Source organism: Denticeps clupeoides, chromosome 1, assembly GCF_900700375.1.
Source record: "Denticeps clupeoides chromosome 1, fDenClu1.1, whole genome shotgun sequence".
NCBI lineage: Eukaryota > Metazoa > Chordata > Actinopteri > Clupeiformes > Denticipitidae > Denticeps > Denticeps clupeoides.
In genome coordinates this window covers 10756771-10784699 of record NC_041707.1, presented here as the reverse complement: position 1 = coordinate 10784699, position 27929 = coordinate 10756771, and the positions used below count along the sequence as shown (strand labels likewise).

Genomic DNA, 27929 nt, shown 5'->3' with positions numbered 1-27929 from the left:
TTCACTTGACACATTTTATACAGTATATAGATGAACACATGAAGTTAATAAAATTTGCTTCTGACCAATTAAGTGTCTTCATAATGAACAAAATGTCCATATAATATACATTATGAAATATTAATTTTAACTGAGTTCTCTATATGTCTGGATATAGGCAGCAACAAAGCTCTCTAAAAACACCCAATAGCCTGTCATCTTGGCAAAGTACCCGCCATGCACCCATTGTACCAGGATGGGTTCCAGCAGTTGCGACACTGAGTAACAGGACTAAGAGGCTAAGGATAGTGCAACTATGGGTTTTTAATATAATGTGATTCGTTTCATTCAAGCCTTGTTTATCATCAAAAAAATAAATTTCATAGCATCTAGTCCCATGACTGAACCATTTAAAGCTGAAACACACACGGCTGTCTGCCAGGGTCAATACTGGATTATTGAAAGTGAGAGTGATTGTCATTGTGAAACGCAGCACACGTTGACACAACAAAATGTGTACTCTGTTTTTAACCATCACACTTAGTGATCAGTCAGCAGCCATGAAAGTCTCCCGGGGAGCTGTGGGTGGGGACGGTGCTTTGCTTCGAAATGGCAACTTTCCGACTACGGGTTTGTTTCTTTACCCGCTAGACCACCACTGCCCAATATGCAGCATGTTCATTTAATGTCAATCAAGGAGATGCCGTGGATTCAGTATGCTTGTCAATTACATGGCTTACTGAAGTCCCACCAACAAGTAGGACATGTCAGCCTATAGGACGAAAGACACAGACACAAGCAAGTTTAAGTAATTTTTATTGGAAAGATAGTAGATAACATCACATTTGAACACAGCAATAATTTCTGGGCTCTCATTTGAATAATTCATTTTCAGCATAATAACGGGGAACCGGTTAAGCATTTAGATTACATTTGAGGACAAAAATGAGATGTGCAATTAATAAAAACAAGTAGCTTACAAATATACATAGTGTTCGACTGATTATCAGGCATTAAGAGGACATGTGCATTACGGCCGCTGGATTCTAATCACCACAACCACTCCAATTTTTTTTTGTATGGGAAAAGTGCATAAGTAATGAACACTTACGTGCCAGACAGGAGCACTGTTATGAATTTCATATCAAACTGACTTATGCAAAAGTAACTGTGTCACTGTGTGGATTTGATTGTTAGATGCAGTACATGCATTAACAAGTTACTGGAGGTGTCGTGTGATGCTATACTCTACATAACCCATGTTTTTCAGAAGAGCGAGTGGAAGTACATAATAATCAGTACCAAATTATCATCAATGCAATGTCAAAATATCATCTACCTCAAAAGTTTTTTTTTTTAAACATATTGTTCTGATTTTGTTACAAAAATAACAAGAACTAGATATATCTATAGAATTTGTGCATAAAAGAGTCGACTCGAGATGGTACAAGTACATGGACACGCTGGAGGGTCTAGCTGCTGCACATGTGCTTCCTAGTGATGCTCTGGTTGTTGACAAATACCGGGTCCACCGAGGCCACTTTGGCAGCAATGAAGGAATGTATGCAGTGAAGGACGGCGGTCAGATTGGCAAACTCCATCTCCTGTGGCAGCAGGTTTAAAGCAGAAACAGGCGATCATGTCACTATGCAGTGTCCTAAAGAGAAAGCAGTGAGAAAGCAGAGCTGCTGTACCTTCATTTCAATTTGCTTGTTTTCCGAGTTCTGGAATAAGAGTTTCACTCTCGTCTTTCCGTCATCGGAGGAGCCTTTGAGCTGGGAGAATTTGTACCTCCATATTAATTTCTGTTGAAAAAAAAAAAAATCACACAGAGAGCAAAGTATATAAAAAATCTAAAAATTCAATCAGTGTGTTAAAAAAGAACACGATTTGAAAATGTTGAGCTGTTTTTCCCTCTGAGATTTCTGTCCTTTATTGTGCTGTAGATCGCTTTGTTCAGGGTAATTTAGCTGCAGGCTACTTACACTTTGTGGAAATAAAAGGGCCCGTCTGAGAGCAGTGGTTGAACGTGCATTGTTTCATCCGGCAGAAGAGATATTAGGTGACCGGCGCTCGCAGAGCGCCTTTTGTTTTTTCGGTGATGGCCGCTGATGGAGAGGATGTTTTTTGTAAATGTGGGACTCAGGCACACAAAGACAGACAGCTGGTGTCTGTCTAGAAAGGAAGTTAATTAAAGGCCATTGAAATGACAGATATGAGCTATAAAGTGCACCGCCTCACCATGGCGTATTGTGACAGAGTAAAAAGCCCATCAACTCGCCTGTGGTCAGGGTGTAAGCGTTGCCAGCTACTCTCTCAGTGAACATTTTCAAAGTGGTTTCAGTCCCAGTCAAATGAACAGCAGCTTCCCCAGGCTAGAGTTGGACAGCTTTAGTCTAGTAGTCTGGTGTTACCATGCAGACTTCCTTACATACCCTTACAGGCCATCTGATAGTCATTTTCTAGCACACTAATATAGTACCTCAATATTTAATCATAATACATAACCGGACTACAATATATTTTATATGCAGTCAATTCCTGGTGCTGACCTGAGGAGGATGGGTTCCCCTTTCTGAGCCTTTGTTCCTCTAAAGTTCTCTTTCTTTTTTGATCAAGAAGGGATAAGATGGACAAGCTCGACTTATTGAATAATAGGTGCAAGTAAAATAAACACAAACTGAAATAAAACTCGCTGCGTCAGAGGGCGACCCAAAAATACCTCAATACACGACCCTGTATGTTTGCTGAAATGGATTAAATTCAGTTTTTCCATCAGAATTCTACACACAACACCCCATAATGGCAATGTGAAAAAGTTTCATTGAGCTTTGGCAAATTTATAAAAAACAAAAAAACTAAAAAATCACATGTACATAAGTATTAATAGCCTTTGCTCAGTACTTTGTCAATGCACCTTTGGCACACCTATCCTTGGTACATTTTGGAACTCTCCAGACGGGCTGCCATGTGACTTCTAAGGAGTGGCTTCCGTCAGGCCACTCTACCATACAGGCCTGATTGGTGGACTGCGGCAGAGATGGTTGTCCTTTTAGAAGGTTCTCCTCTGTCCACAGAGGACCTCTGGAGCTCTGACTGAGAGACCATCTGGATATTTTCAAAGACGGAGCACAAAACTATGGGTTCCTTAAATAAACAGTCTCTGATGGCCTATTTAATCTTGATCCAGACATTAAATACAGTGGGGTCTTGTGACATTATGCACCTCATAGAACTTAGTAACAGTCTAAACAGCTAGCAATATATTGATCGATATATTGATACCGATTGTCATTAATTTAACATTCACTTCTTCACTTTACTCCTTGACTCATTCTGGATGTGAATCTCACAGTGTAGCAATATGAAATGAACAGGAACGTTGTGTAACGTCAGAATACTTTTTCCTTTCAAGTTTTCAGTGCCAACGTTTGCATACAGTTGGAGAGAGGTGCAATTACTGCACAGCCTTTATTTCAGAAGCTTGTAACAAGCTATTCATGCAGCTGATGAAAAGGCAGGAACGGGCAGTTAGATGGGAGAACGTTCGATGAGACGGACCCCTCTTGGCAGGAAGCCCTTGTCTAGACCTAGACCTTGTCTACATAATACAACAGTGCTTACTCCCGTTAAAATGTTTCAGCCTTAATAACTTAATCACACGACCCTTGACCGGGACAGGACGGGTTGCCACGTCACTGGCCAACTCACCTTTGATATGCTCTCGGAGCAGCTGAAGCCCGAGCCGAAGTCAATGGTGAAGCACAGGATGTTCCCTTGACAGCTGCACATGTAGCTTTTTGACTGCGGAGACAGAGAGGATTTTTATTCACATTCATTCATCTTGAGGCGTGCACACACACACACACACACACACATACAAAATAAAAGAAATAAATAAACCAGTGACACTGACATCACATGGCAGTACCCACTGATTTTGCAGCGCATGGGTTGAAACGGGTATTTATGTAAATAGATGGTATTTCCTGCTCTCCTGCCGTCAGTGGTGCAGCTATTTTCTCCCTGAACAGGACAGGTATGATTCCGTCGCCATGGTGACGGTTCCGCAGCTCCCCTCTCTTAAGGGGAGAGGGAAATTAGAAAAATCTGAAGGGTCCTAAACACTGCCCTGTAGATCACGGCTTAGCTTTTTTTAGGGAAAAAAAAGTAGTAAAATTGGACATTTTGCTGTAAAAATATATCTGTGCTGCAAGGCAACTCTTCAGGCCAAAGTAAGAGAAGACTCACTCGAGTGGACTGTGACCTGCCTGGAGAGACTGCCAGGCTTTTTGTTTGGTGCTACAGAATAATGCTCGGTTGGGGCAGGCCCGCTGGAATGCCCAGCAGCGAGAAACTGAAAGATTGTGCCACGCCGAGACCCCCCTCCCAGGCCTTGGGAGCTCAGTTAGAAAAACCCCGCTGGGCCCCTGCCACCTTCACCTCGGCCCCCGCCGCTCTCTCGGCCAGCTTAATCTACAACCTTTTCTGCAAAATTTCAGGGAGGTCACAACTGGCAAAAAAAACTTGAACGAGGCACTTTGTTAAGATTCCTCTGCGTCGGTGAAGAGAGACGATGAGAACTCGAAAGAATCTTCGAGTGATTTCAGGATCATCAATAAACCTTGAACCTACAAAGCATTATTTGCCTCTGAGAAGCCCATTCTCACATGCATCTCACCGCCCCTCAACATCCTCCTTGAAACTTTAATGCCAGGGGAAGCGTGATTCGCATGCACTTTTCAGCTCCAAGAAAGAAAATGTGTTTTACACTCGTACGGGGCCTCTGGCTGGAAATTGGGGGTCGTGCAGAGCTGTCTGGCTGTGCCGCGGTGCCATAATGATCAAAAAAAAAAAAAAAATGTTAAAAGCACAGGACCTTTGGACACTTCCTGTTCCTTTTTTTCTCGTACATCCAGCACTGCCATTTTTATTTTTCCCCATGACTCAGGTTCCGGAGGATGGCGGGGTGCCGATAATGTTCATAATTGTGGAACGTAGCAGTGAGTAGAGCGTGGCAGGGCCCGGCGTTGCCGTTTTTAAGAGTCGTGTGAAATTCCGCTGCCAAAAAATCCGAAAGGCAGCGAGGCGGATTTGCAGTGCTTACTGTCACCCAGTCTGAGCAGTCCCTGTGACATGTAAGGCACAAACTACACACAGATAATTGGTGGGTTTTCTCTGGGGATTCAATAGAGAGAAGAGGAAAAAAAAAAGTGTGTGGTGCAAGCAAGAAGCTCATTGTTTGTTCACTGACCAAATCTGTTCTAAACACGTGTACAAACCACATGTATGTCAATGTGGAAATGCTGAGCACAACAAGCACATCGCACAAACATGCAAAACATACGAACACTAGACAATATCTCGCAAAATTAACTACAGGGTGGGCCATTGATATGGATACACCTTAATAAAATGGGAATGGTTGGTGATATTATCGTCCTGTTTGTGGCACGTTAGTATATGTGAGGGGGCAAACTTTTCAAGATGGGTGTTGACCATAGTGGCCATTTTGAAGTAGGCCATTGGATCCAACTTTTGTTTTTTCAATAGGAAGAGGGTCATGTGAGCCGCCAAGGTGCCACTGAGGTGCCACTGAGCAAAGCACCGTCCCCATACACTGCTCCCCAGGCACCTGTCATGGCTGCCCACTGCTCACCAAGGGTGATGGTTTAAAAGCAGAGGAAACATATAGTTGTGTCACTGTGTGCTGTGCTGCAGTGTTTCACAATGACAATTGCTTCACTTTCATATCAAAAATATCTAACAATCTATTCATTCACTCTCTCACTCTCTTATCGCTTAATCCATTGCCAACCCTGAGGTGAACTGGAACCCACTCTGGGTGGGGTGCCAGTCCTCACAGGGCACACACCCTTAAACACATACAGCTTATTTAAACTTGCCAATTCCCCTAGTGTGCCAACATGAAGAGATTATATCTATGACATTACCTATTTGAAGACTGATACAGAAAAATCCACACGATTTAATGAACAATATTCATAAACAGTTATTGTGTAAGATGTACCATGCTGCAAAAAAATGCACAAATAAATTATGTCATCAGTGCCTGACTAGGTTTCAGGGTAAATTACAGAAAAACCTTCATATCAACCCATTCATTTCTGCAAACTTGTAATTTACAAAATTTACAAAAATATTTTTTATTGTGCTATGGGCTATGCATAGTTGATATGGCAACAAATAAACCAAATGACTGCCATCATACTACTGCTGTTGTATGTTACAATATGCCATGCTCTCCCCTGCATTTCTTTGGGTTATTCTGGTTTTATCCAACTATAATGTGACATTGGTAGCGCTTCTTGTGTTTTCTTTTTTTCTTTTGTGCTGGAAGTCAAATCTTCTGCCAAATCCCAGGCCTCTCGCCGGCCGCAATGTCTCTTTTCTCTCGCTCAATCCATCTTGCCCTCATTTTTGTTACAAGCGCTCTGGTCCCTAAATAACAGAAGCATCTTCTTCCACTTTATCTCAGCATCTCAGCTACGACATCTGCCACATTTCAGCATTGGGTCTAATTTGAGATACTTCTAAACACAGGCTTTCTAAGGGCAGTCTTTTCAAAAGGCTGCAGCTTTGCTCTAATGCATTTCATCAGTGGAAGCCTTATTTCATGCTTGCTGTGTTTCAGTAGTGCTCTTCTGCCACACTTTATTAGAAGCATCTTTTAACTAACTGTATAATAACGTCTCCCAATTTTTCTCTCATTTAGTTGTTTTCCATGTAGGTGAAGTCCTTTTGGAATCTTTAATGAGGTGAAGCTGGCGAATTTACAAAAAAAATCTTCCATACATCTAATTATGAATAATTTTCTCTGTGCTTTTTTTTCGTCATATTAGTAACATACAGTAAAATCTAAATTAAAGTAAATGTTTTAGCAAAAACAGGATGGCCTTAGTATTTATAGCTTATAGAATGAAGTTTTTCAGTTTTCAAAAATGTGCAATATGCAACCTGTCCTCTGAGGACCAAAGACAAATCCATTATGCACCTGGATGCATCAGGCAGGCGAAGACTGTGAAACACACTGCAGTGGGGAGCTAAAAACCATGAGGTTTTGAAGGTTTGCACCACCACGCTGCACTCAGTGGAGGTCAAGGTGGCACCAGGGCTAACAAGCCTGCGCAGGATGACAGAAAGTTGGCAGTGAACACTTGATCTCGCAGCAGCACCTCATAATGTGCCAGATAAGATGGCTGGACAAATATAGAGGCCCCACACACTTTTTTTTTTTTACACAGCTCATTTCACAGACTCTTCCGCTAAGCTTCAGACGCACCAAAGTTGAATTCCTGAATGCTCAGCTGAGACCACAGGAGGCTTGACTAATTGGCTGGAGAAAAGAGAATCACCTACTAATTGAAATACTCCATCACGTTCGGCCTCCCAGAGGACAATGTCCCAGGTTTACATCATTAAGCCCGTAAAAAAAGGAACATTTTTTTTTTTTGTTAATTTTTTTTTTTTCCAAAAATGAGCCGCGAAGAGCTTACCACAGAGGAGACATTGCCTGCACTGCCCCTCTCTGCACATCCACAGGGGAATACTTTAGTACCAATCTGCAGGCAGAGCTCGTCGGCTCTTCAAGTGTCTCTGAATGTTGACAACCACGCGGCAAGGGGCACCAAACCTTGTTCCGACAGCAGTAATGAATTATGAGAAGAAGAAAAACGTGAAACCTTAATTAATCAAGGGTAATGCCCACATGCTGGCAAAGCCATGCAAACTGCTGCCTGTGCTATGCCAACTCGGGGGATTGGTTTAATCAAGAATATCATCTAAATTATGTCAGAACGAGAGCAAAAAAAAAAAAAATCCACTCCATCGCCGATGAACTTCTCTGTCGCTGCTCTTCCCGATCCTGCCGGTGACGATTAAGAACAAGACCCGGTTAATTCCACCAAATGCAGTCTGAAGGAGCATCACCGCCGTCACCCTGAACTCATAGCCAACATGGGCACTTTCTGCTGGTTCACTTAAGAACATTGCCTTGGGATCAATTGTCCAAAGAATTAAGCGGGAGCTAAATTGGACTCGTCAGGATTGCGATGCTGAACTTACTGTGACTTTGCCACATGAATACACTCCGTAGCGTAATGTGATTATTTTATCTTCCACAGTGCCTCACTGGGCTGTCACGGTGTCAAATTGTAGCCCCCGATTCCTATGGGTTCTAACGGAGCCGCATTGTGGAGCCACCGGGAGCTCTGCTGATAATTGCTGCTTTAACATCTTGCATGGTTTTTGCGGGGGACAATCGATGCAGAGCTGCACTATGGAATTTGGGGGGACTGGAAGGAGGGGTGGTCTACTCGCACTTTACCCTTGCTCCGTATCGCCATGACTTAAATCTCTTCTGACAGGTTCTTTCCTCCGTATTATTTATAAGTGTCTCTGGTTCAGGGTTCCTGCATGACAAGCTCAAAGCTTCACCACTGGCACGATTTTAACCAGTTTTCTTTAGCTTCTAGACTAAAACTAAACAAAATAATGAAATAAACCATTTGAATCCAGCACAAGCCACCTAGCGAAAGGATTATTTAACTTGTGGCCATTGTTTGCTTCTCCCCAAGCTTGCAAGTAAAGCATGGCACGATGCAAATAAAGCATGATGCAAAAAAAGCATGGCGTGCTAATTTAGCTGAATGCCGAGTTCTACCGGGTAGACTTCACTGCTACAGAGCCAACCCCTCGCTTCATTTTCTTTTTTTTTAAGCTCTACTCTATAATCTTCTATATTAGCTCTTCAGTTTCTCATTTCACAGTCAATGCTTAACATGACTGTGATGGCTAGCGCCATTAAATTAGCATTTTATTTCACTGTTTCAAGAAGTGCTCTCCACAGGCCTTGTTCCAGTGGCCTCTGTGCTGCAACAGAACAATATCATTCATCACATGGAAGCAGAGCAGAAGTGAAGGGTGAAGGCTTTATGTAAAAATACCAAAGGGGACGAAAAAAGTGTAGACAGTTATTATTTAAGTGACACTGCAGAACAATGACCTGAACACTAGCAAGCGGGTCAGAAACCGAAGTGGATAGGCCTGTAGAATGCCCCTAACTTGAGGAAAATTCTATATGTTCTTAAAAACAAGGTTTCAAAAAGAGGACATGTTCGGGCAACAGAAGACGTTTGGTCACTCTAGGCTAGCTTTAAAACTGACGTGAAAACTACACAGAAATAGCACTGAGCACAGCGAACTAGAGACCACATTTACCCAGTAAATCGCTCGTCTGGTTATTGGGTCTGCTAACCAACAGACCACCACCATCCAAAAATAAAGACGCACGTTGTTGGAAATGGCTTGAACGTTTGCCTGGGAACATGCCAGCATTCAGATGTTCGCACCCCATGTGGTTTATACAAATGCCACTGAGCTCAGGAACCATAACAGAAAGCAAGCAAAGCGTAATTGTTAGATTAAGTGTGACCTTTGCTGACCTCTCTGTGCGTAAGTGCATACAGCACGTTCGCCACACACAGGAGTCCATCACCCGGGCTGTGGTGCCTTTAGACTACTGTGTAAAGGGGGGCAATTTAACGGCTCACCGAGAAGAAGACGCACAAAATAGGTCCTTCAGTTAAATTTAATTAAACTAATAATCGCGTTTGAAAAGGAGTGAATCTGAAAGTAATCAGAGTGTGGTCTGGCCTCCGGCGTCACATGCACTGGGTTTATAAAGCAGCGCCCTGTCTGCAACTCAAGTCCTTGTTCCTAGTACTTTACCGTTATATTGGCTGTTCTGGCCTGTTGTTTCTCGCCCTGCGTTATTCATTAAATCGGTGGCTACAGGCTTCCGTGTTGCTGCCTTCCCACCATCTGCATTATCAAGCTGTTTTTTACTCTTGTCCAGGCTGTCTACAGCACTGCCTCTGAAAGAATTGCTTTTGCACTTTAATAAAATAAAGGCTCGTGCTTCACTACCAAAAACACACAACAGCCTCCAAGATGTGTGACATAAAATAGGTCCTGGCAGCTACTAATTAAATTGTTAGATTAGACATGGCCTCAACAAAGTCTGCTTCACCCCAGCCAGTAAAAGTGCTTTGTCTTGCAAAACGCAACCCAGAGCAGTAATCTGAGCCAATCTATTTCACTTTGATAATAAGTAAAAAGTCTCCCATACTTACTCCTACTCGCTGCACTTCAGAGAAGACGGCTCTTTGGAAGGCTTTCTCCCAGAGGGCCAGCTCGGACCCTAGCTCCACGCTGAAGCAGTGGCTGTGGCCGTGGCCCACCAGCACGCTGAAGCAGAACGTCTCGCTGTCCCGCAGCTCGCAGTCCTGCTGCAGGCCTGGGTACAGCTTCATCTGGATCCAGCAGTCTTCTGCAATCCACAGCTGCAGGCAGAGAGACACACTGTACACCGCAGCAATGATCATATAATCCTTATCTGCAGTCCTTCAAACCTTCCTTCAAAGTCATCAGGAATGGGAAATATCTGCAGTGACAGAGAATCAAATGCTGCCACATGAAACACCAGACTGCATATTCTCCTCGCACCAACGTTTTCCAACTGAGGGCACTCACCTTGTGCACCTTGAAGAGAACCTCACAGAGGTTAAAGGTCGCTTCGGCCTGAGCCCAATCTGACGCACTATTCTAACATAAATGAACAGAGAGAAATCATGCTTCATTACTCTGTGACATTTCTTCTTTGCCCCACAATATACAGTAACAAAAGTTTAGAGTAAAAGTTTACCATTTTCTAAAATCTAAAAATCCGTCATTTGTAGCAATTACAGCTTGGAAGAACATGGGCGTTCTAGATGTCAATTTGTTGAGCTAAATATTATAATCAATTAACCTTTTAAAGCAAAAGACTTGCATTAGTGAACACAGCATTCCATTTGAGATCAAGACTAATGGTTTCTGATAAAGTTCCTCTCTACATGTATGCAGACATTCCATTCATAATAGTTACCACAGTCGTTTACTGTATTAACATTATTTTGATCAATTGTAAATGGATTGGACAAAATGACATTTAAATATGATTATAAACCAAAAGAGAGGAATTCCTGAACAACATCCTATGGGAAACGATTAATCAATTTAATTTAATCAATTTTAACTAGCAAAATGTATTTGAGCATACCATAAACACCAAGAAATGTTCCAATTTTGTGTGGTAGGTCATAAAAGAACGGAAGGCTGATTTTCTGAACCTTAAAGGTCCCTTATTCGTTTTTTTTTTTTTTGCTTTTATATGGGTCATCGTGGTCCCCTAATACTATTTCTGAAGTCTCTTTCTGAAATTCAGCCATGGTGCATTACAGACACTTTCCCCAGAATGCACCGTTTTGGTGTGTGCAGCTTTAAATGCAAATGAGGAAGCCATCAGTAGAGTTTTTTAGGGGAGGGGTAGGAAATTTTCGGGGGGGGGGCGTAGGGATGGTGGATGAGCAGTGAAGCAGAATGGCCAAAGCACTCTTTAAACATATCGCCATTTCTAACCACTGCAGGACCACAGACTAGGGGAACTCGTATTGGTGTCAAATAACCTCACAAAGTGAAATTTTCATAATAGGGGACCTTTAAACTTTAACCCTCCAAATATCCAGTGAGCCACAGCAGGCAGTTCAAGAATGATGGAGGACACACCACTCTTCCTGTTACTAGTCAGTGCGCTATCATATTTTAACATGTGCTCATATTGCTGCTTGAAGATGAGCTATCTTCGTTGTTTCACTTGTTTTGCCATTTAACATCTCAACAAAGATTTCCCAGTTGCTGTGACATCATGTTTGACCTCAGATTTAAGGCAGAAGACATTCACCAGACCTATTAAAAATGTATATTGTATATATAATATACAATATACAGTGGTGGGGCAGTGGTGGCCTAGCGGTTAAGGAAGCGGCCCCGTAATCAGAAGGTTGCCGGTTCGAATCCCGACCCGCCAAGGTACCACTGAGGTGCCACTGAGCAAAGCACCGTCCCCACACACTGCTCCCCGGGCGCCGGTCATGGCTGCCCACTGCTCAATCAGGGTGATGGGATAAATGCAGAGGACAAATTTCACTGTGTGCACCGTGTGCTGTGCTGCTGTGTATCACATGTGACAATCACTTCACTTAATATAATTTCATCTGAATGTATATTGTATATACAATATACATACAAAATTTTTAAAAATGTATATATGCCTGGTAATTACATGCTAATGTATGGCAGTGATCGCTCATTCTTCCTTTAAGGCACAGGCAATGAATGCACTTTTAAGAACTTCATTAATTCAGCTATTAAAAGAGAAATGTAAGGAAAACACAGTCACAGCAGTTTCTTAAGAAAGCTGAATTCGCAATGCATTTTCCCTTCAAATATGCATTTTGTCTTCAAAAGTGAAACACAGCAATTAGGAACAAAGAAACCTGACAAGCTTTCCTCATATAGTGCAGTGGCCAATGTTCTACGGTCTGTTACCAAGAGCACACCAATATCCACAAAACATTCACAGGCCTGTGAGGACGGCTGCACCCAGAGATTTATCATTCAGGAATAATAACACCGAAAGACTTGTTTGCTCGCTGTGGCTGATAAAAAGGGAAGTGGGGTGTCTTACAGGTGGACTTCTGAGGATATACAGCGATGAGCCCTTCAGCGCCAGATACTTGTAGCTGTAAGACTGGCCGGCATCGCTCGTCTGAAGGTGCTCGCAAACCCAACCCATATGAACGATCTGCAAGAGAGTTTGTTCACTGGATGCATAATCAATAACTCTGCAAGCGGGGGAGTTCTGCAAGTGCACAGAGTTTCTGAAAATGCCACATTTTTTATATTGTTACAAAACAAGGAGAACATTTTCTTTAAAGCATAACTGCTTTGTTTCTGTTCCTTGTAAAACAGTGCTGTCATTCGTATTTAGAAACGGTTCGGAAAGCAGGTCACTGAAACCTGCTGGCATTTACATTCCTGTAATGCTTTAAAGTGTTGCTTTTTTTAAGATATTCAAAGCTGTTGTAATATATGGTAACGAATGTGGAAATGCACAAACGTTTGTTTACAATGTGACAGATATTCTGCAAACATACCTGATCATCAGGAGAGTTGTACTGGTTAGCCTTTCTTACCTGCATTGAAAGAGCACATGACCATGATATTTCGATGGAACCTCGCAGATATAGCCCACATTTTCACCAAAGACTGTTTCTGAATGTTCATTCACAATAAATTGTATAAATAACCAAATGCTAGTAACAGTTGCACTGTGTGTGCATCCTTTCACTCGGAGACAGAAGTCTGGAGAGCAGCTGTTATGCCGAATTAGCACCCAAGTCAACCCGCCTACAAATAAAATCCCACAGCACTCCCGAAAAAGCGCAGGTCAGCAGCCATCAAAGGAAATAATCCTCAGCCAGGGAACGCATCAGTGCCACACGATGTCACCAGTCTTTTTTTAGGTCGTATGTCATGATACGTAACATGAGTATTTTTTTCTTTTTGCACTCACATACAATCCCGTCTTAATTGGACATTTAGCAATCAGCCCTGGCTGCATGATTAGGTGACGCAAGTGCTGTAATTGCTCTATTAAAAAAAAGCAGCTGCTCAGTTGTAAATCAGAGCATGTTTGTGTCTTTGGTAAAAGAAAGGGGCCACTTGGATCATCACCGCACTAATTAAGACGAAACACTGGAAATAAGATCGTCAGGCGGAATTCTTGCAGGGGTTTTTTTAGCAACTTGTTACTTGTTATTTGTAATAAATAATAAAAAAAAGAGAGAATTCAAAATTGGACAGGGGGTGCTATGGGAGCCACCTCGCATATCTGCGCCCATTAAAACAAACCGCAGTAACAAAACGTGGTTACGATTATGTACATCCCCAAAAGCAGACGTTCTGGAAAAATACACAGCAAGTGGTTTTTTTTCTTAATATTGCATGTACTCACGATCTCCAGTGTCAGATCATTGATATTGGTTGATATTGCTTGAAGCCAGTCTGTGCTCTCTGCTGCAGTAGAGAACTGCAGAACATTGGTGCAGGCCACGTCTAAGGCAAAAACTTCAAAACTGTTTGACCTGGCCCAAAACAGGCAGTAACGATGGCAAGGGGAATTTAAAGTGAGGGAACAAAGGAGAAAGAGAGAATTAGAGGTTAGAATCATTAACGATTTGACCTGCAGATCAATAGACAGACAGGAGGAGAAAGTCTCAAAAGCCCTTCAGTAAACCAAGGTGCTCAAGCTGCGGCTTCAGTTGAGTTAAAAACGACTTTGGTCTGCTGCTATTATTTGTCATAACTACAGACAAATATTGCATTATGCAAATAAGGTGGGGTGCGGTTTTATCGATATGTGAAATCTGTACACTATGTGATGCAGTGGGAAAACGTTGTCTTCTTTACAAACTGTGTGTTTAAGGTGATGATTGATGATAAATAATGATTAAGAGTATTATTATTTTCATCAGTGACTTGCATTTATGGCATTTGGCAGACGCCCTTATCCAGAGCATAATTAATGGTTTTAATGCACTGTTTAACTATCAAAAGAAATGAGTCTGTTGTTGGTACAGTTTATCCCTGTCACATGCAACATGAGCTCCATTTGTTTGTCATATTCAGAAAAAGTATTACATGTTTTACATATAACAATTTAATTTGGCTGTTCTTTGAGAAAAGAAAGTGTAACGACCGCAGTTGTAGGACAAGAAGGTATATTCAGCATCTAAACTGATGTTTAGTGAATTACATCGATCACAGAAAGTCCTGGAAAGCTGAAAACCAAAGGTCCAAAAAAAAAAAAAAAAAAAAAGATGGTGGAACTTATAGAGAATCTATCGGTCTGGGGCAGTCCACACGGACCACTGGGCAGGGTGTACAATATAGACATTGATAAGGAGAGCAATGAAGGAGAAGGATCAGGCAGACAGAAACGTCTATGATATCTACTGAAAACATAAGCTCATAAGATACTGTCTGCAGCAAAAAATAATACATGCACCGTTCAGCCCACTCCTGACTGGAGTTCTTATTAACAATATGTTAATGGAAATGGGAAAATACATTTTTACATTTTACCCTTCCAGAAAATGAAAGGATTTTTATAAATATAGCCACTGTTAACAAGACATAATTTCAATTAATCCGAGCCGAGCCAGGGAGAAAAGTATTCCTTATCGGGCCTGTTTCTGATAGAAATTGCTTCAAGAATGTAATGTTCTGCTTCAGGTAACAGCTGACTGTAGCCTGGCTCCCCGAAACCGAGGAAATGCCAGTGTGAGTGACAGAGCACAATGAAAAATCCATTAGACCAGAGTGTGTAGTTTTCACTGGGTTCCCGCATGCACCAAAAGTGGGCGGGGTTAGAGGTGGTGACAGAGAACAAAAGACGTTCAAACAGGGAGCCAACGGGAAGGGCCAATCTAACATTGAAGGTCAGCCTCACAAATGACTCAGAGGAAAGGAATCCTGGGATTCCTACAAGCGCTATTAGGGGGACCTGTATGAAAGTGAATGTGAGGGCTGTGTTAAGCAGGAACACAAAAGGACTCAGTAAGTAGCCCTGAGGCACACCAGAAGAGCTTTGGCGCCTGTGGCACGTCAGAGACGCTAATAAATAAGCTGACTGAGTGCATTAAATCAGCACTAATGAAAATACATGTAATCACGAACCACCGTCAAATCAAATACTCTCAAATTCCATGCCCAGCGCCGGCGAGGCGTGAAAACATGACTGCTACATTAATGCGTGAAGATTTATGGGCGAGCAGTTTGCCTCCTGTTTGCCCTGTTTGAGAAAACAACATCAGAGGGAAGTGCCCTGCTGCCGATATTAATGACACACACTCATTTACACATGTGGCATATTAAAATGCAAGCTAATTGATGGCAGCAACTTAAACTCACACATAATTACAACTCAGGCTGATTAGATCTCAGAATCAATTTTTTTTTTAAATGCCTGAAGCAAAAACTAAAACATACATTGATTACTTTCATAGTGTGAACTAATTATCTAAGGACTAGAAACCATACCCACTCAAAGCTGTGTACTTTACTTAAGGAAGAAACTCAAAAAAGTTTTTCTTTAGTCCTTATATGTGCCAATTGGACATTTTGTTTAATAGGTACTCCCTGAGCAAGCTTTCTGGTAATGAATATTAACCCTTACCTCATTAACACCGGCCTGATATTTATTCATTTATTCATGTAAAAATAATCTTTTGGTCAGATTTGTTTCATTAAACCCTTGGCTTTTCCCGCTGGCCAGTGAACATGAACTTGCTCGCACTGCATGCCCATGCATAGATATTGAGCTTAACAGCATCTTGCCGAATTGGGAGAAAAAAACAAAAAAAACTTGCAAGACCACCAGAGCCACGTCTCCGTAAACAGCGCGGCGAGGAGGGGTGAATTGCCCAGCGGCAGATTACCGTACCTTAATTTATCGCTTCCAGCCTTGTATCTGGAGACCCGGGCCATGGACAAGGAGAGGGACACCGCATCCAGCCAGCGTTTCTCATACTTTGGTTCATTAGCCGAGGGCGAGGAGGGTGAGGACGGGGCCTGTGTGAAATAAATGAGCGAGAGAGAGAGAGAGAGAGAGAGAGAAAAGATGAGTGTCTGGTGCTTCTAATCAGCAGTCAGCGCTGTCAGCCCCGTGTCCAGTGGCGGCGCCGCGCATCAGCAGCACTCAGAACCCCACGCCGCTGCACACAGTTACTTTATTACATCGGCGCCGTTACGCGGCGTACCATTCTTAAGGAAATTAAGTCTTATTGTGAGAGCTCATTAGCGGCTCCTCAAATTAAACAATAGAGTTTTCTACTACTTAATTTACAAGGCAAATGCTTTTTTTTTTTTTTGCGAGACTCCACCATGCTTTCACACACACACAAATAAATTAAACTGTGTTGGAGCACAGCCAGCAAAAGCTCATGATAATGACATTCAGTTTAAATTGTTTTGGGCATGTTTTTTTTTTTATATATATATATATAAATAATGCCCAAATAAACTTCCAATGAACCTTGTAGTGTCATAGTCGGGCAACATTAATTATCTTAAGCATAATTAAAAGCAATTAATTTATTTTTTAGATTTTCTTTTGCAAAAAAAAAATGTGAACTACATTAATAATAAATGTTCATACTCAAATAGTTTAATGCACACCACAAGGGATGTGTTTTCTGTGCACAGAGGGATGCGAACTACCCAGGACAACACTATGTCACCCCCTTTGCTTAACACTAAGTAGTTGAGTTGGGTGATGTCAGCGAAGGCGCCACTGCGATTAGACTTGCTCATGCTGACCCACAGTCCAAAGCATCGCTGTGCATTCCGAGTTGTCTGATTTTCAGGTTCTGATGATCGGCAGATTCCCGCTGATTAAGCCGGCGCTGCAGCGTCAGTCAGATCAGATCAACATATGGCACAAGCACAAGAGGGGGACTGGAACATTTTAATTGCATTAAGATGCTGCGTCTCCGAGCCTCTGCAGCAAATTCATATTCTAGAACTTTATTCCATTAGAATTATATTAAACTTGATGAATCCAGAAATACAAATCTAGAAATTTTGACTCCTAAAAGCTTTTCTCAAGCAATTAGAGTTGAGCGAATGCATATGTTTGATGCACAACTGTACAGAGCAGGTAACAGCTTGTCCTTGACAAGTGGTGACTGTTCTGGAAAAAACTGAGTTTTCTGACAGCTCCTACGTTCCAACTAAGACTTCCTGCATCTGGTAACCGTGCCCCCACTCGGAGAAAAAGTCATTTAGCTTGCTGGCACCGAGCATTTACATGGGGTCTCAAAGTGTAATATTTCCCCTCAGACCGACTCAGCGGTTCGGCGCCAATGCCAGCATCTCTGGCGCTTTCGCCGATGTTCATGCACACCAGCGCTGGATAATTAAACTTGATTTGACTTTCATGTGGCGATGGGCTTGGGAAGAGATGAGATGACAGGGAATAAAATATTGTCAGAGTGTCAGGATGGATTAGAGTGACGTGGCGTCGGTTTCGTCACCGGGACCTTGCCAAACAAGAATTGAGTTGACACTGTTGTCCTTCATTTCAGTCACCCTACCGCACTTGAAGATATTTCGGTGGCAACAAGAGGTGTGGCTCCTAATAATTTTGCAGGCATGTAAATGAATCGGGTGCAAACCTCCCCCAAGCGCCGCGGAAGGAAAACACTGTCAATCATTCCAATGTCGAGGGCGCCTAGCGGGCGTGACAAGCTTAGAGAATTCTAATCACCTGCGTGCATGGAAATGAGTGGACTAAAAGAGGATGAAAAGGCTCGTTTGGCAAATCCAGGAAAACGTTCACTCCGTTGACTCAGCAATTAGGGCCAAGCTCGTCTCACGCGCTCGCCACCCCCTTGCCCACCCCTACCAACTGGGACGGTGGGAGGTGATTAAAGCGCCCGTGATCATTTGTTTTGCAGGACGATGCCAAGTAATTGGATACGGTGGCTGCCATTCAGTGTTTAATAATGAAGAATCTGTGTACAGAAATAAATGCCCCTGTCCCGTCACTCCACTGCATTTGTTATGAAGCGGGCGTACACTTCATCCATGGGACTTCATTAGCAAAGTCTCCCCCAGCTCTCTGTGGGCATTGTCATTCATAATACACGGCGCATGAAAAATGAAGCGAGAGCCAAGAGCCTGCACATGCACACATTTCCATGGCAGCTCAGACGAAACCTTTACTTCCTCATCCGTTCCTTCGCTGCCGTTTTTTCCTCCGCTTTGCCCATTAATTGCCACTTTCCAACTTCCTATTTAAACTTCCTGGGATCGTTTTCAGAAAGCATGCCATCTGAGCTGGAAGCCCGAGGACAGACAAGGCTACTGTGTGGCATTTATCTTGGGAGGAATAAGGTGTTTTCACAGAAGCAACCAGCAGACTAATGCAACTTGTCAGCCAACCGGCCTGTCAAAAGCCGAATTTGCATCAGAGCATCTCATGCTCAGTCCTGTTATGCCCTGTTAAGTCAATCTTCACTTATTTGTTAGTATCCTCTCTCCCAGGTGTCAGAATGTATTTATTTGCATGTGAAATGAACACACACACACATACACACCTTCACCATTTGGGACTTATGCCCATTAGAATCAAGGTACAAGATGGCCGGAGGTCTGATAAGGGCTGTAGTATGGGAGAATGCCTCTACTGGAGTATAATAGAATGCCTCTACTGTAGAGTCCCCCGCTGGGTTTTTTTAATTGTCTTAAAATAATAGTTTCTTAAATAAGCCAAATGTCACATAGACAGAGCATAAAGAACAGAGAAAAAAAGCTGCTTTTCAATACTTTGCATTGGAACCCCTTGTAACACTTTTAATCCAAAAACAACAAATCATAACGCTTTCATGAGTCAGATCACATAGTAGTAATGTGAAGTCACGCATAGGTAATGAATGATTCCTGGATCTTGCTGTCCGGCTAAAGTACCACAAGACTGTTGCTAGATAATGCCCTTCATCTTTATCTGATTTTCATGATATTGAGAGATTCTTAATATCTGAGATGTCCAGGGGATTTTAATACCTCTTCTCAAAATTTTACTGAACCTTCGCGTAATGAAAATTGCACCGCATTGTGGATACAGGAAGGCCTGCAATGCAATTCATATTGTGTGTGTGGTCTGCTGTCCTAGCAGGATGCTCATGTTACAAAATCCCAAACTGAGACCAGCCAGACCCAAACCAGTTGTATCATTACAGCTAAAGGGTAAATAAATGGTTTAAAGAGAAGTGCACCAAGAGAGGTGACCATCCCTGACAGTGCATCCTTGTATCAGTCATCTGCTTGGAAAATGCTTTCCAGCACAATTTCTATCAGCCTGGTCTTGGAAGCAAAAAAAAAATCCTGGATTGGATCCTGACACACTCAATAATTATTGGCCTACATCTAATCTTCCATTTATCTCCAAAGTTCTCAAAGGGGTAGTTTCATCCCAGCATCAGGCTCGCTTCCCAGTTCTCAGCAAGGCTTCCATCCTTAATGCAGCACAGTTACCTTTGGTAAAAAATAACTAATAAAAAACTAAAAATAACTTTGAGCTTTGGACTCCAATCCATCTCCTTCCTCCTGGACCTCAGTGCAGTCTTTGACACCAAATCAAATTAGCTCCCCAACGAAGCTCAAGATTATGTTCTTCACTGGTCCACTTTATAGCCGAGAGACAGAAATGAACTTATATCCAAACACACTGTGGAGTACATGTCAATTTCAATGTCACTGTTTGACTTTTCTGTCTCACTGCTATGCAGATGCTACGCAGTCACCTTATACTGCTTCCTGAATGGCAATTGAATAAATTCTCCCACTCACATTTAACGCTCTTCATACCCTGGCTCCCTCTTCACTCGTAGATCTGCACCATATTACCAATCTAGGCCCCATCCTTCATTCATCATTAGATGTCCTTCTCTCTTTAATCTAAAATTCTAGCACAACTGTCGGGACCGTGGCAGTGCAGGGAAGGGTACATTTAAACAACTCCAACATAAACAGGGGCTTAATGCAGAGTAACCGAAAAATATGTGACACATGGACAACAAGGTCTAAGCAACAACGATCGATCAGTGACAAGACAGGGCAACATGAAATCCTTTTCTCCCCAAGGCCCCCTTGCATCGGGGCCAGGCCTGAAGCCTCCTTCCATGTCCAGTCGCTCACTCCTGTCATTGTCCTGAAACCCTGCTCGTCCACGGCTCGGCCAAGAACCAGGGAACTATGGGACGGACTTCCACAACCCGACTGGAACAACATGGTTTGCACATGTTAAATGGTTTGTCTGGTAAAAACAAGCGTCCGCATTCCCACCAGGGGCACATACACATGGCACATCCATAACCCTACTTGGAAACCATGGTGTGAGTGTCGGGATCCTGCTGGGACAAATCAGGCATCTGCACCTCTTCCAGCACTGCTCGTGACCGTGCTCGACGCGTAGGGAAAATCGCCATCAGGCCGAAAAAAGAATCCAAAGTATGGATAGTATGGCTGAGTACAGAGTCGGCCTTCTCCAAGTGGTGGTGCGGTCATTCTGTCAGGACCGTGGCAGTGCAAGGAAGGACATATTCGCACAACTCAAACATGAAAGTTTGTGCCAGCATTTAACAGCTCTGCAATAATTTACACGCTCGCTGTAGTGAAGTGAAAACGTGCGCATGTGCGAGCAAAAACGGGGCAGCCAGAGGGACCGTCGCTCGGGGCGTCTCTGAGCATTGCGCTCGGGTTGATACTGAGGTGAAGCTCGGTCTCGGACCCCGCGTCAGAAAGAAATGCGAAGAGAAGCCTTATAAATCAATAAACGACACAGAAGGGCCCTGACCAAGCGTCGGTTTTTGATGCACCAGGAATGAGAATGTGTTGGGCCACCAGGTGCGGTCTGCGCCATGAGACTGAGCCACCCGTTTTCCCGTTTCCACTTTCCCAAAGTAGAGCCCTGTACGTTTGTTCGCCCCATAATTCAATTAACCTTTTTTTTTTTTTTTTATTCCACCTGCGACTGGGTTCTCAAATCTAATTCCGTATTTGTCTAGCACGGGCTACATGAACAGACACACACGTATCTTTATCTCTCAAAACGTTGTGTTTGCACTTCTCTCAACTGCATGATGTGCATGCTACTGTTTGCCTACATGCCTGCTCTAGTTTCCGGGCTATATTATTCCATTTCCAGGCATCAGGAAGCCGCTCTCAATATGCAGGGGACTTCCGGGAGACCTGGGATGTCTGGCAGTTGCGTGTCTCCAAGTAATGTAAATACACATTTAATATGCTCATTTCTGCCATTTTTTAGCATGGTCAAGAAAAATGTCCAAAGCCGATCACTGAGATCCAGTTGAATTTGATTGTGATATTTGATCTAGATTGTATAATCGCCTAGCCTTAATTTGCAATATCTTAAAGATGACTGGTTGACTGAATTGATATTGCGGTTCTGTTATGTTCTTTGTTTTACCTTGAACATTGTGTTTAGGATTGTTGATTAGTTTATTGATTAGTCACTATATTCTGTTCCATGTCTTTTATATTCCGTCATATTGCTCACTTTGTCTCGGGAGCGTTATGAAAGTGAAAGTGAAGTGATTGTCATTGTGAAACACTGCACCAAAGCACATGGGACACAAAATGCTTTTAACCCAACACCCTTGGTGAACAGTGTGCAGCCATGACAGGCACCCTGGGAGCAGTGTGTGAGGACTGTGCTTTGCTCAGTGGCACCTCAGTGGACTCGAACCCACAACCTTCTGATTACGTGTCCGCTTCCTTACCCGCCAGGCCACCACTGCAAAAGTTTACCATACCAGACTGTTTTGTACATATTTAGAAATCTGTATTTGTTTTACTTATGAGCTAATGAGTTTGAGAGTTATGAATCTGACTCCAGTTCCTGACATGCTTCCTGCAGGTAGGTTCTTTTTCTCCCAAAAACTCAAACTGAAATGACAGCCAAACTCTACCCAGGCATAAAGCACTGTTGCTTTCAACATGATAATGTAGTATCCCACTCCCAGCTCAATACGCCAATACCACTGCAAAGTGCTCCTTAAACACTTAAAGTATTGTGCTGCAGAATCCTAGTCTTGAAAATTGGAAAAAAAAAAAAACACCACAAAGCTCATGAAAGCGGACAGATCTAAATTTCATCAATGCCTCTTTAAGCTGACAATTACACAAAGCAAACATAATTAAGACGAGAGAGAAAAAGAGAGAGAGAGGCATAGCGCAACGCTGCTGTTAGAGCCTTTGTTTGAAAAGCATGTTTGAGTAAGCCCACAAAAAAGAAACTTTAAAGGGATTTGGTAACAGGAGTGCCACCGCCGTTGTTAAGCCTGACACATTGGATTGCGAATAAACTCCATATCATAAGGCTTTATTTCCACCCTGATTCTGTCATTCCGCAGCCTTTCAAGTTTCCTTACTATGCCCTGTAACAACGATGGCACCATGGAAACACCAAGCTGTACCAAACCCGCAAGCAAAAATGCACAGCAAAAAGAAATGCCTCACTGTGTTGCTTGAATTGCCGTTCAGTTGTAAACCGCTGTCAAAGAGGGGGGAGGACGCTCTGCTGCTCTGATCGCTGGATGGTCCTGGAGAGCCTATGGAAAAATGGAAAAAATAAGAGAGAAATTTCAATCAAAAACATGCCAGAAAAGGGACAAACAATTGCATAAACGGGCATCAGATGCCGCAGAGCTGACCGACCCCTCCAGTGCTACAATCCCCCTCATTTTCACTCAAGATTATCTCTTGAATGGAGAGCCAAAACACACCGATTCCCATTTCAAAGACCAGACATTAGTGGAGATCAGAGACGGAGCAAGACTGCTTTATGTATTACATCATTAATATGCAAATGATTGGCTCAAAGTAAGACGGCTTCAGAAGTTCACCCTTAATAAAAGTGTTATAAATGCCGGATGTTGGTGAAGTTTACGTTTCTGACAGCACGTGGCCTGTTATCCCTTCATCCGAGCTGGAATGTTCTGATGCAACTGTTCAGACTTTAAAAGTGTTGTTTTTTTCCCTTCTCAAGTCATACCTAATGGAAGCTTCAAAAAAGCTGGTGCTTCCCTGAGGTACCGAACAGTGATGGTGACTTCATCTCCCGCAGTTCGTAGAAGATGAACCTGCAAGGCAAAACAGCAGAACAAAGACACTGTGAGAAGACTGTGATTGAAAAAAACGTGCGGAGAAAATGCCAGCCGAACACCATCTTTACAATGACAAACCTCAAGCACATGTCACTGCACACTTAATTGTGCGTAAGAGATGCAAAGAAGGAATCGAATCAAGTGCACGCAATCTGCACCCAATCTCGGACATTTCGCTTGATACGAGGGCTCTTGGCCATGAATAATTACAGAGGTTCACGACCTCAAATTGAGCCTTCATGTGATTGTGAGAGGGTTGGCTAACTGCTACTCAGGCAAGTAATTACTCTCTCTGCATCCGATGTTATCTTAAAAGTCCAATTGTCTTTTACAAGAGTTGACGTGTTGTTGTATTTATGTACCTGATTTTGGCAGGTTTGTCTAGAAGGAACAAAACCTATGAAAGGGGGTGATTGTTTTCTTGCTTCTTGCTTTTTGACTGCAATAAATTAAACTAAGAGTTTGTTTGTTTGTTTGTTTGTTTGTTTTCACAATCTGTGCCCATGAATTACACAACATGATCATCTATTGTGAGGTCAGTTGATCTATTCACAATGTACACAGCAATAAACACATTTCATTTCAATGCAACGTATGCAGAAACAGAACAAACTGTCACGACTGGGTGCACCTGGGAACGCACCTTGCACCAATCTGCATGACAGCAGAGCCTGGTTATAAGGAACTTATATTTTATGTGGACCCTGCATCTTAGATGTCTAGCTGTTTTCAGTTCTGGCAATCGGCACAAGCCTGCGGGTTTGTCTTTGTTCTCCACCTTTTCCCCCTGTTATTGGCCCTCGTGCCGTTTTTATTTGTGTTTGTGTTATTATTAATAAAATCCCATTCCCAGTATGTCCCGCCTCTGTACTTCATTCCCCCATCAGCTTGCAGACATTAACACATAGTGTTTTAATTAGGAACATAAGATCTCTCTGTACTGAATGGACACCATTCTTCCAAATGTTATCATCTAATTTTTGCTTCAATGGTAACAGAGACATCATTCCAAAATCTCCCATAGGTGTGGATTAATGGTGGCAGAAGGTCTTATCAGTTAAATTATGTCATTTTCATACTCATACTCAATTTTCATGCTCATCCTTTACTGTCACTCCTCTCCTGTGGAAGGTTGCATTGTCAGCCTGGAAGACACCACCCCCATTAGGACAGAGATGTTTTCATTATAGGGCAAAGGTGAACACTTTGCATTGCGTTGTAATGAAATGATGAGCTTCATCTGCCCTTGTTACCCTGTATTCCAGTCAATCTTCACTGCTTTTCCTTTTATTTGTCACCCCTCTGCGCATAAACTTTCCTTTGTAATCTTCCAAAACCTTATCGGCAGGTCTGAGGTGATAACCTCATGGATACTGCGTGATCTGTCTTTTCTGCAGAGCGCCAGTGGACACACTTGCTGCCACGGCCTGTTAGCTTTGTGACAGCTTGGCTCAGTGAACCAGTCTCTTTCGGGGGGGAGGATGATTGAAGTCATTAATTAACACATTGTGCAACATCCTTGCTGAATAGAGAACAGCTGTTGGTGGATGAGTAAGCGGAGGAGGACACATCAGGACCTGCTCAATTGTGTTTCATTATCAACAAGACGTGTCCAAAGCCGAGTTAGAAGGAAACAATTGTGCATTTCATGAACATTGAACCTTATCTGCATGGCGTTTTAAAAGAGAGCCAGTGTGATACTCACAACTTCTTCATGGGTACATTTTTCCACATTAATTCCATTGACCTAAAGAAAGAGAGAGGGTCGACACAATGAGAGCGTGCTTTTTTATTTCCCCAAGCCATGAATATTTCAATGATCTGACTAAGGAAAACACAATCTATCACATGCAAAAAGAATGTTACGGGTAGGTTGTTCGGATTTATGCCCACAAGGACACTTAAAAATACTCTACATTTTTCAAAGGTGGTGAAGACACCAGGCAAGTGCTATATTTAATTCAGCGCTTACCTGGCCTGTATATGTCAAAAGGGTTAAAGGGCAAAAAGTGATTATATTGCCTGAACATTTCATTATCGCAGCACTTCAGCCTCATTCAGCAGGATCAGGGGTTAAACTCACAGCCTACTTGTATGAAATGAATCAGAGGAGCGATTCATTAAAATTCAAAGAGCATAATCCTCTGGCATGGGCCTGCGACCCCTGGCCGTCTGCCTGATAAAATAGCAAGCTAAGGCTGGCTCCACTAACCTGTAACACAGCATCGCCGATAAACAACATGCCGCTCTGATCTGCTGCAGGAAGGAAACGGAGGTCAAAGGTTAATGGGGGTATTAGAAAATAATTACTCATTTCATACATGCTAATGGGATGGAAACAGCAATCAGCATTTGCATGTGACTGGTAGGAACTTTCAGCAGGGGGAGAGACAAGAGGCACCCAAATCCATGACCACACACTGAAAAAAACGGGATATTAACTCCTTTCGCCACGGTTGAGGAAAACAATGACGCTCCCTCAGCCATTTTCATCGGATTTGTGTAATTTTGAGGGGTAATGCAACACTGTAATGCACCGCAGCATATCTGACGCCCTGCTAAGCTAATGAGAGCCATGTCAGTGGAACGTTAAAAAGAAAAACATTTAATCAGAAATTCTGGATACCGTTTAAATGTTCATTCAACGCGCCGTGGTTGTACTACGCGGCATTCATTCATGAAGTGCAACAGCAGACCCGATGAACTTTTCTGTACGTAAAAAATAAGTACTTCAGATGACAAGCCTCTAATGCATGCTGGTAGTTAATTGCATGGATATCTAATGCCCTTTGAGACTTTCGCAACAGCCGACATCACCAAATCCCTGGCGGTATTAATAAGAGATGATCACCCAAATTGAGAGAAGAAGATCTGTGTGCCACTTCAGAGGACACTTGAGCATGGCCTTACCTACTTGATCTTTGAAAATCTTTGAAATGACCACAGGCACTTTGTGTTCCGCACCCCCCTGCAAAACAGACAATTATGCCATATAGAGCGCAAACCTCACAGCAGGCAAGTGTTCAGGCACCCATCCATGAATCAGATCAACCTCTTTAGAAAAATGTTTGATCACGGTGTCTGATCACGGTGTCAATTGTCCATTAACATGAAACTTCCAACCTCCAACCATCCACCACCTTCATTTTGCTATAATACCTAAATAATGCATAATAATGAAGGAATGCACCTACTTTGATGCTTAGTCCAAGGCCTCCAGCTGCCTGTCTTCTGAGAACAACAGTTCTGTGCTTTAAAAAATGGGAATTTTAGTTTGGTAAAGCCATAACAACAAGGAAACAGTTTCATGTTGAGAAATTGGTTCAAATCAAGTCAGTCAACTAGGATTTATAATATCTGTATATAATATATAATATTCATCTTCATAAAACATTACCCAACTCATTATATGATGTCTCACAGTGATATATAGAGAGATTATAGTAATATATTCTATAATGGGATCCCAAAAGTTTAAACTTACAATTAAAGTCAGTTGATTTACACAATGATTTATATATATTCATGTTATGTGTAGCCTAGTGTAGCATATCTCTACATCATCTTCACACACACACACCCATACACACACAAAATGACAAAGTATCCACTGTTACCTAATAAAAAATGCCTTAGACCACTGATCTTCTGCAGTACCTCTAAATTTTTTTTTTCAAGAATTAACTTCCAGCTCTTTGCTTTAAATAAAAAGTAAATCCTAAGTACTTACATTTAAGTGTGGATCCTCCCCATTCACACAGACCACATCCTGCTTTTGTATGGTTAGCATCTCTTTTGAAAGCTTTAGACGAATATCATATGTATTGTTGGTATCTTCATCATACAGGAGGGCAAGCCCGGCTTTCATCTGGCAATAAAGAATAGAGAGTTTTTGGTTAAATTATGGATTGAGGAGCAATGACTTAATATTCTCCCATTCCAGAATGGTTTCTTCACTGGATCCCGCATCATCAAAATTAAAATGAGACCCTTAAAAATACCTCTGGCACTATCTGACACACATTCTCTCCACATATACAGCAGACACTTTTCTCCTAATTAACCCATGAATCATATCAGCAATGTTTCACAGAGCAGCAAAATCTATCCAGCCAGTCACACAAGGCTGCCACTCGACTTTTGCTTGGCCAATAAAGAGCAGTACCAGTTTTCAAGACCAGCTTCACCTTCTCCATCCTCAGGTTAATTGAGTATGTGTCAGAGAAATAATTATTTTCAGCCCTGCGATACTTAAGACATGATATTTTAAAGGGGAGGGCAGGTGGGATGGGGAGG

General features: G+C 42.4%; 1 protein-coding gene across 1 annotated transcript in view; it reads right to left on the bottom strand.

The window, feature by feature from the left end:
- Positions 1-778: 778 nt before the first annotated feature.
- The window catches only part of sntg2 (syntrophin, gamma 2), a 38854-nt gene continuing 11703 nt past the window's right edge, over positions 779-27929 (bottom strand). The window contains exons 2-17 of the mRNA XM_028988646.1: positions 27364-27501; positions 26828-26884; positions 26544-26601; positions 25846-25889; positions 25339-25380; positions 23522-23609; positions 22987-23078; positions 16388-16515; positions 13898-14027; positions 13038-13076; positions 12569-12685; positions 10534-10605; positions 10134-10343; positions 3691-3783; positions 1674-1784; positions 779-1583 (exon numbers count right to left, since the gene is read on the bottom strand). Of these exons, the coding sequence (XP_028844479.1) occupies positions 1452-1583; positions 1674-1784; positions 3691-3783; positions 10134-10343; positions 10534-10605; positions 12569-12685; positions 13038-13076; positions 13898-14027; positions 16388-16515; positions 22987-23078; positions 23522-23609; positions 25339-25380; positions 25846-25889; positions 26544-26601; positions 26828-26884; positions 27364-27501 (1551 nt within the window). The 3' untranslated portion in view covers positions 779-1451. The remainder of the gene's footprint in view (positions 1584-1673; positions 1785-3690; positions 3784-10133; positions 10344-10533; positions 10606-12568; positions 12686-13037; positions 13077-13897; positions 14028-16387; positions 16516-22986; positions 23079-23521; positions 23610-25338; positions 25381-25845; positions 25890-26543; positions 26602-26827; positions 26885-27363; positions 27502-27929) is intronic.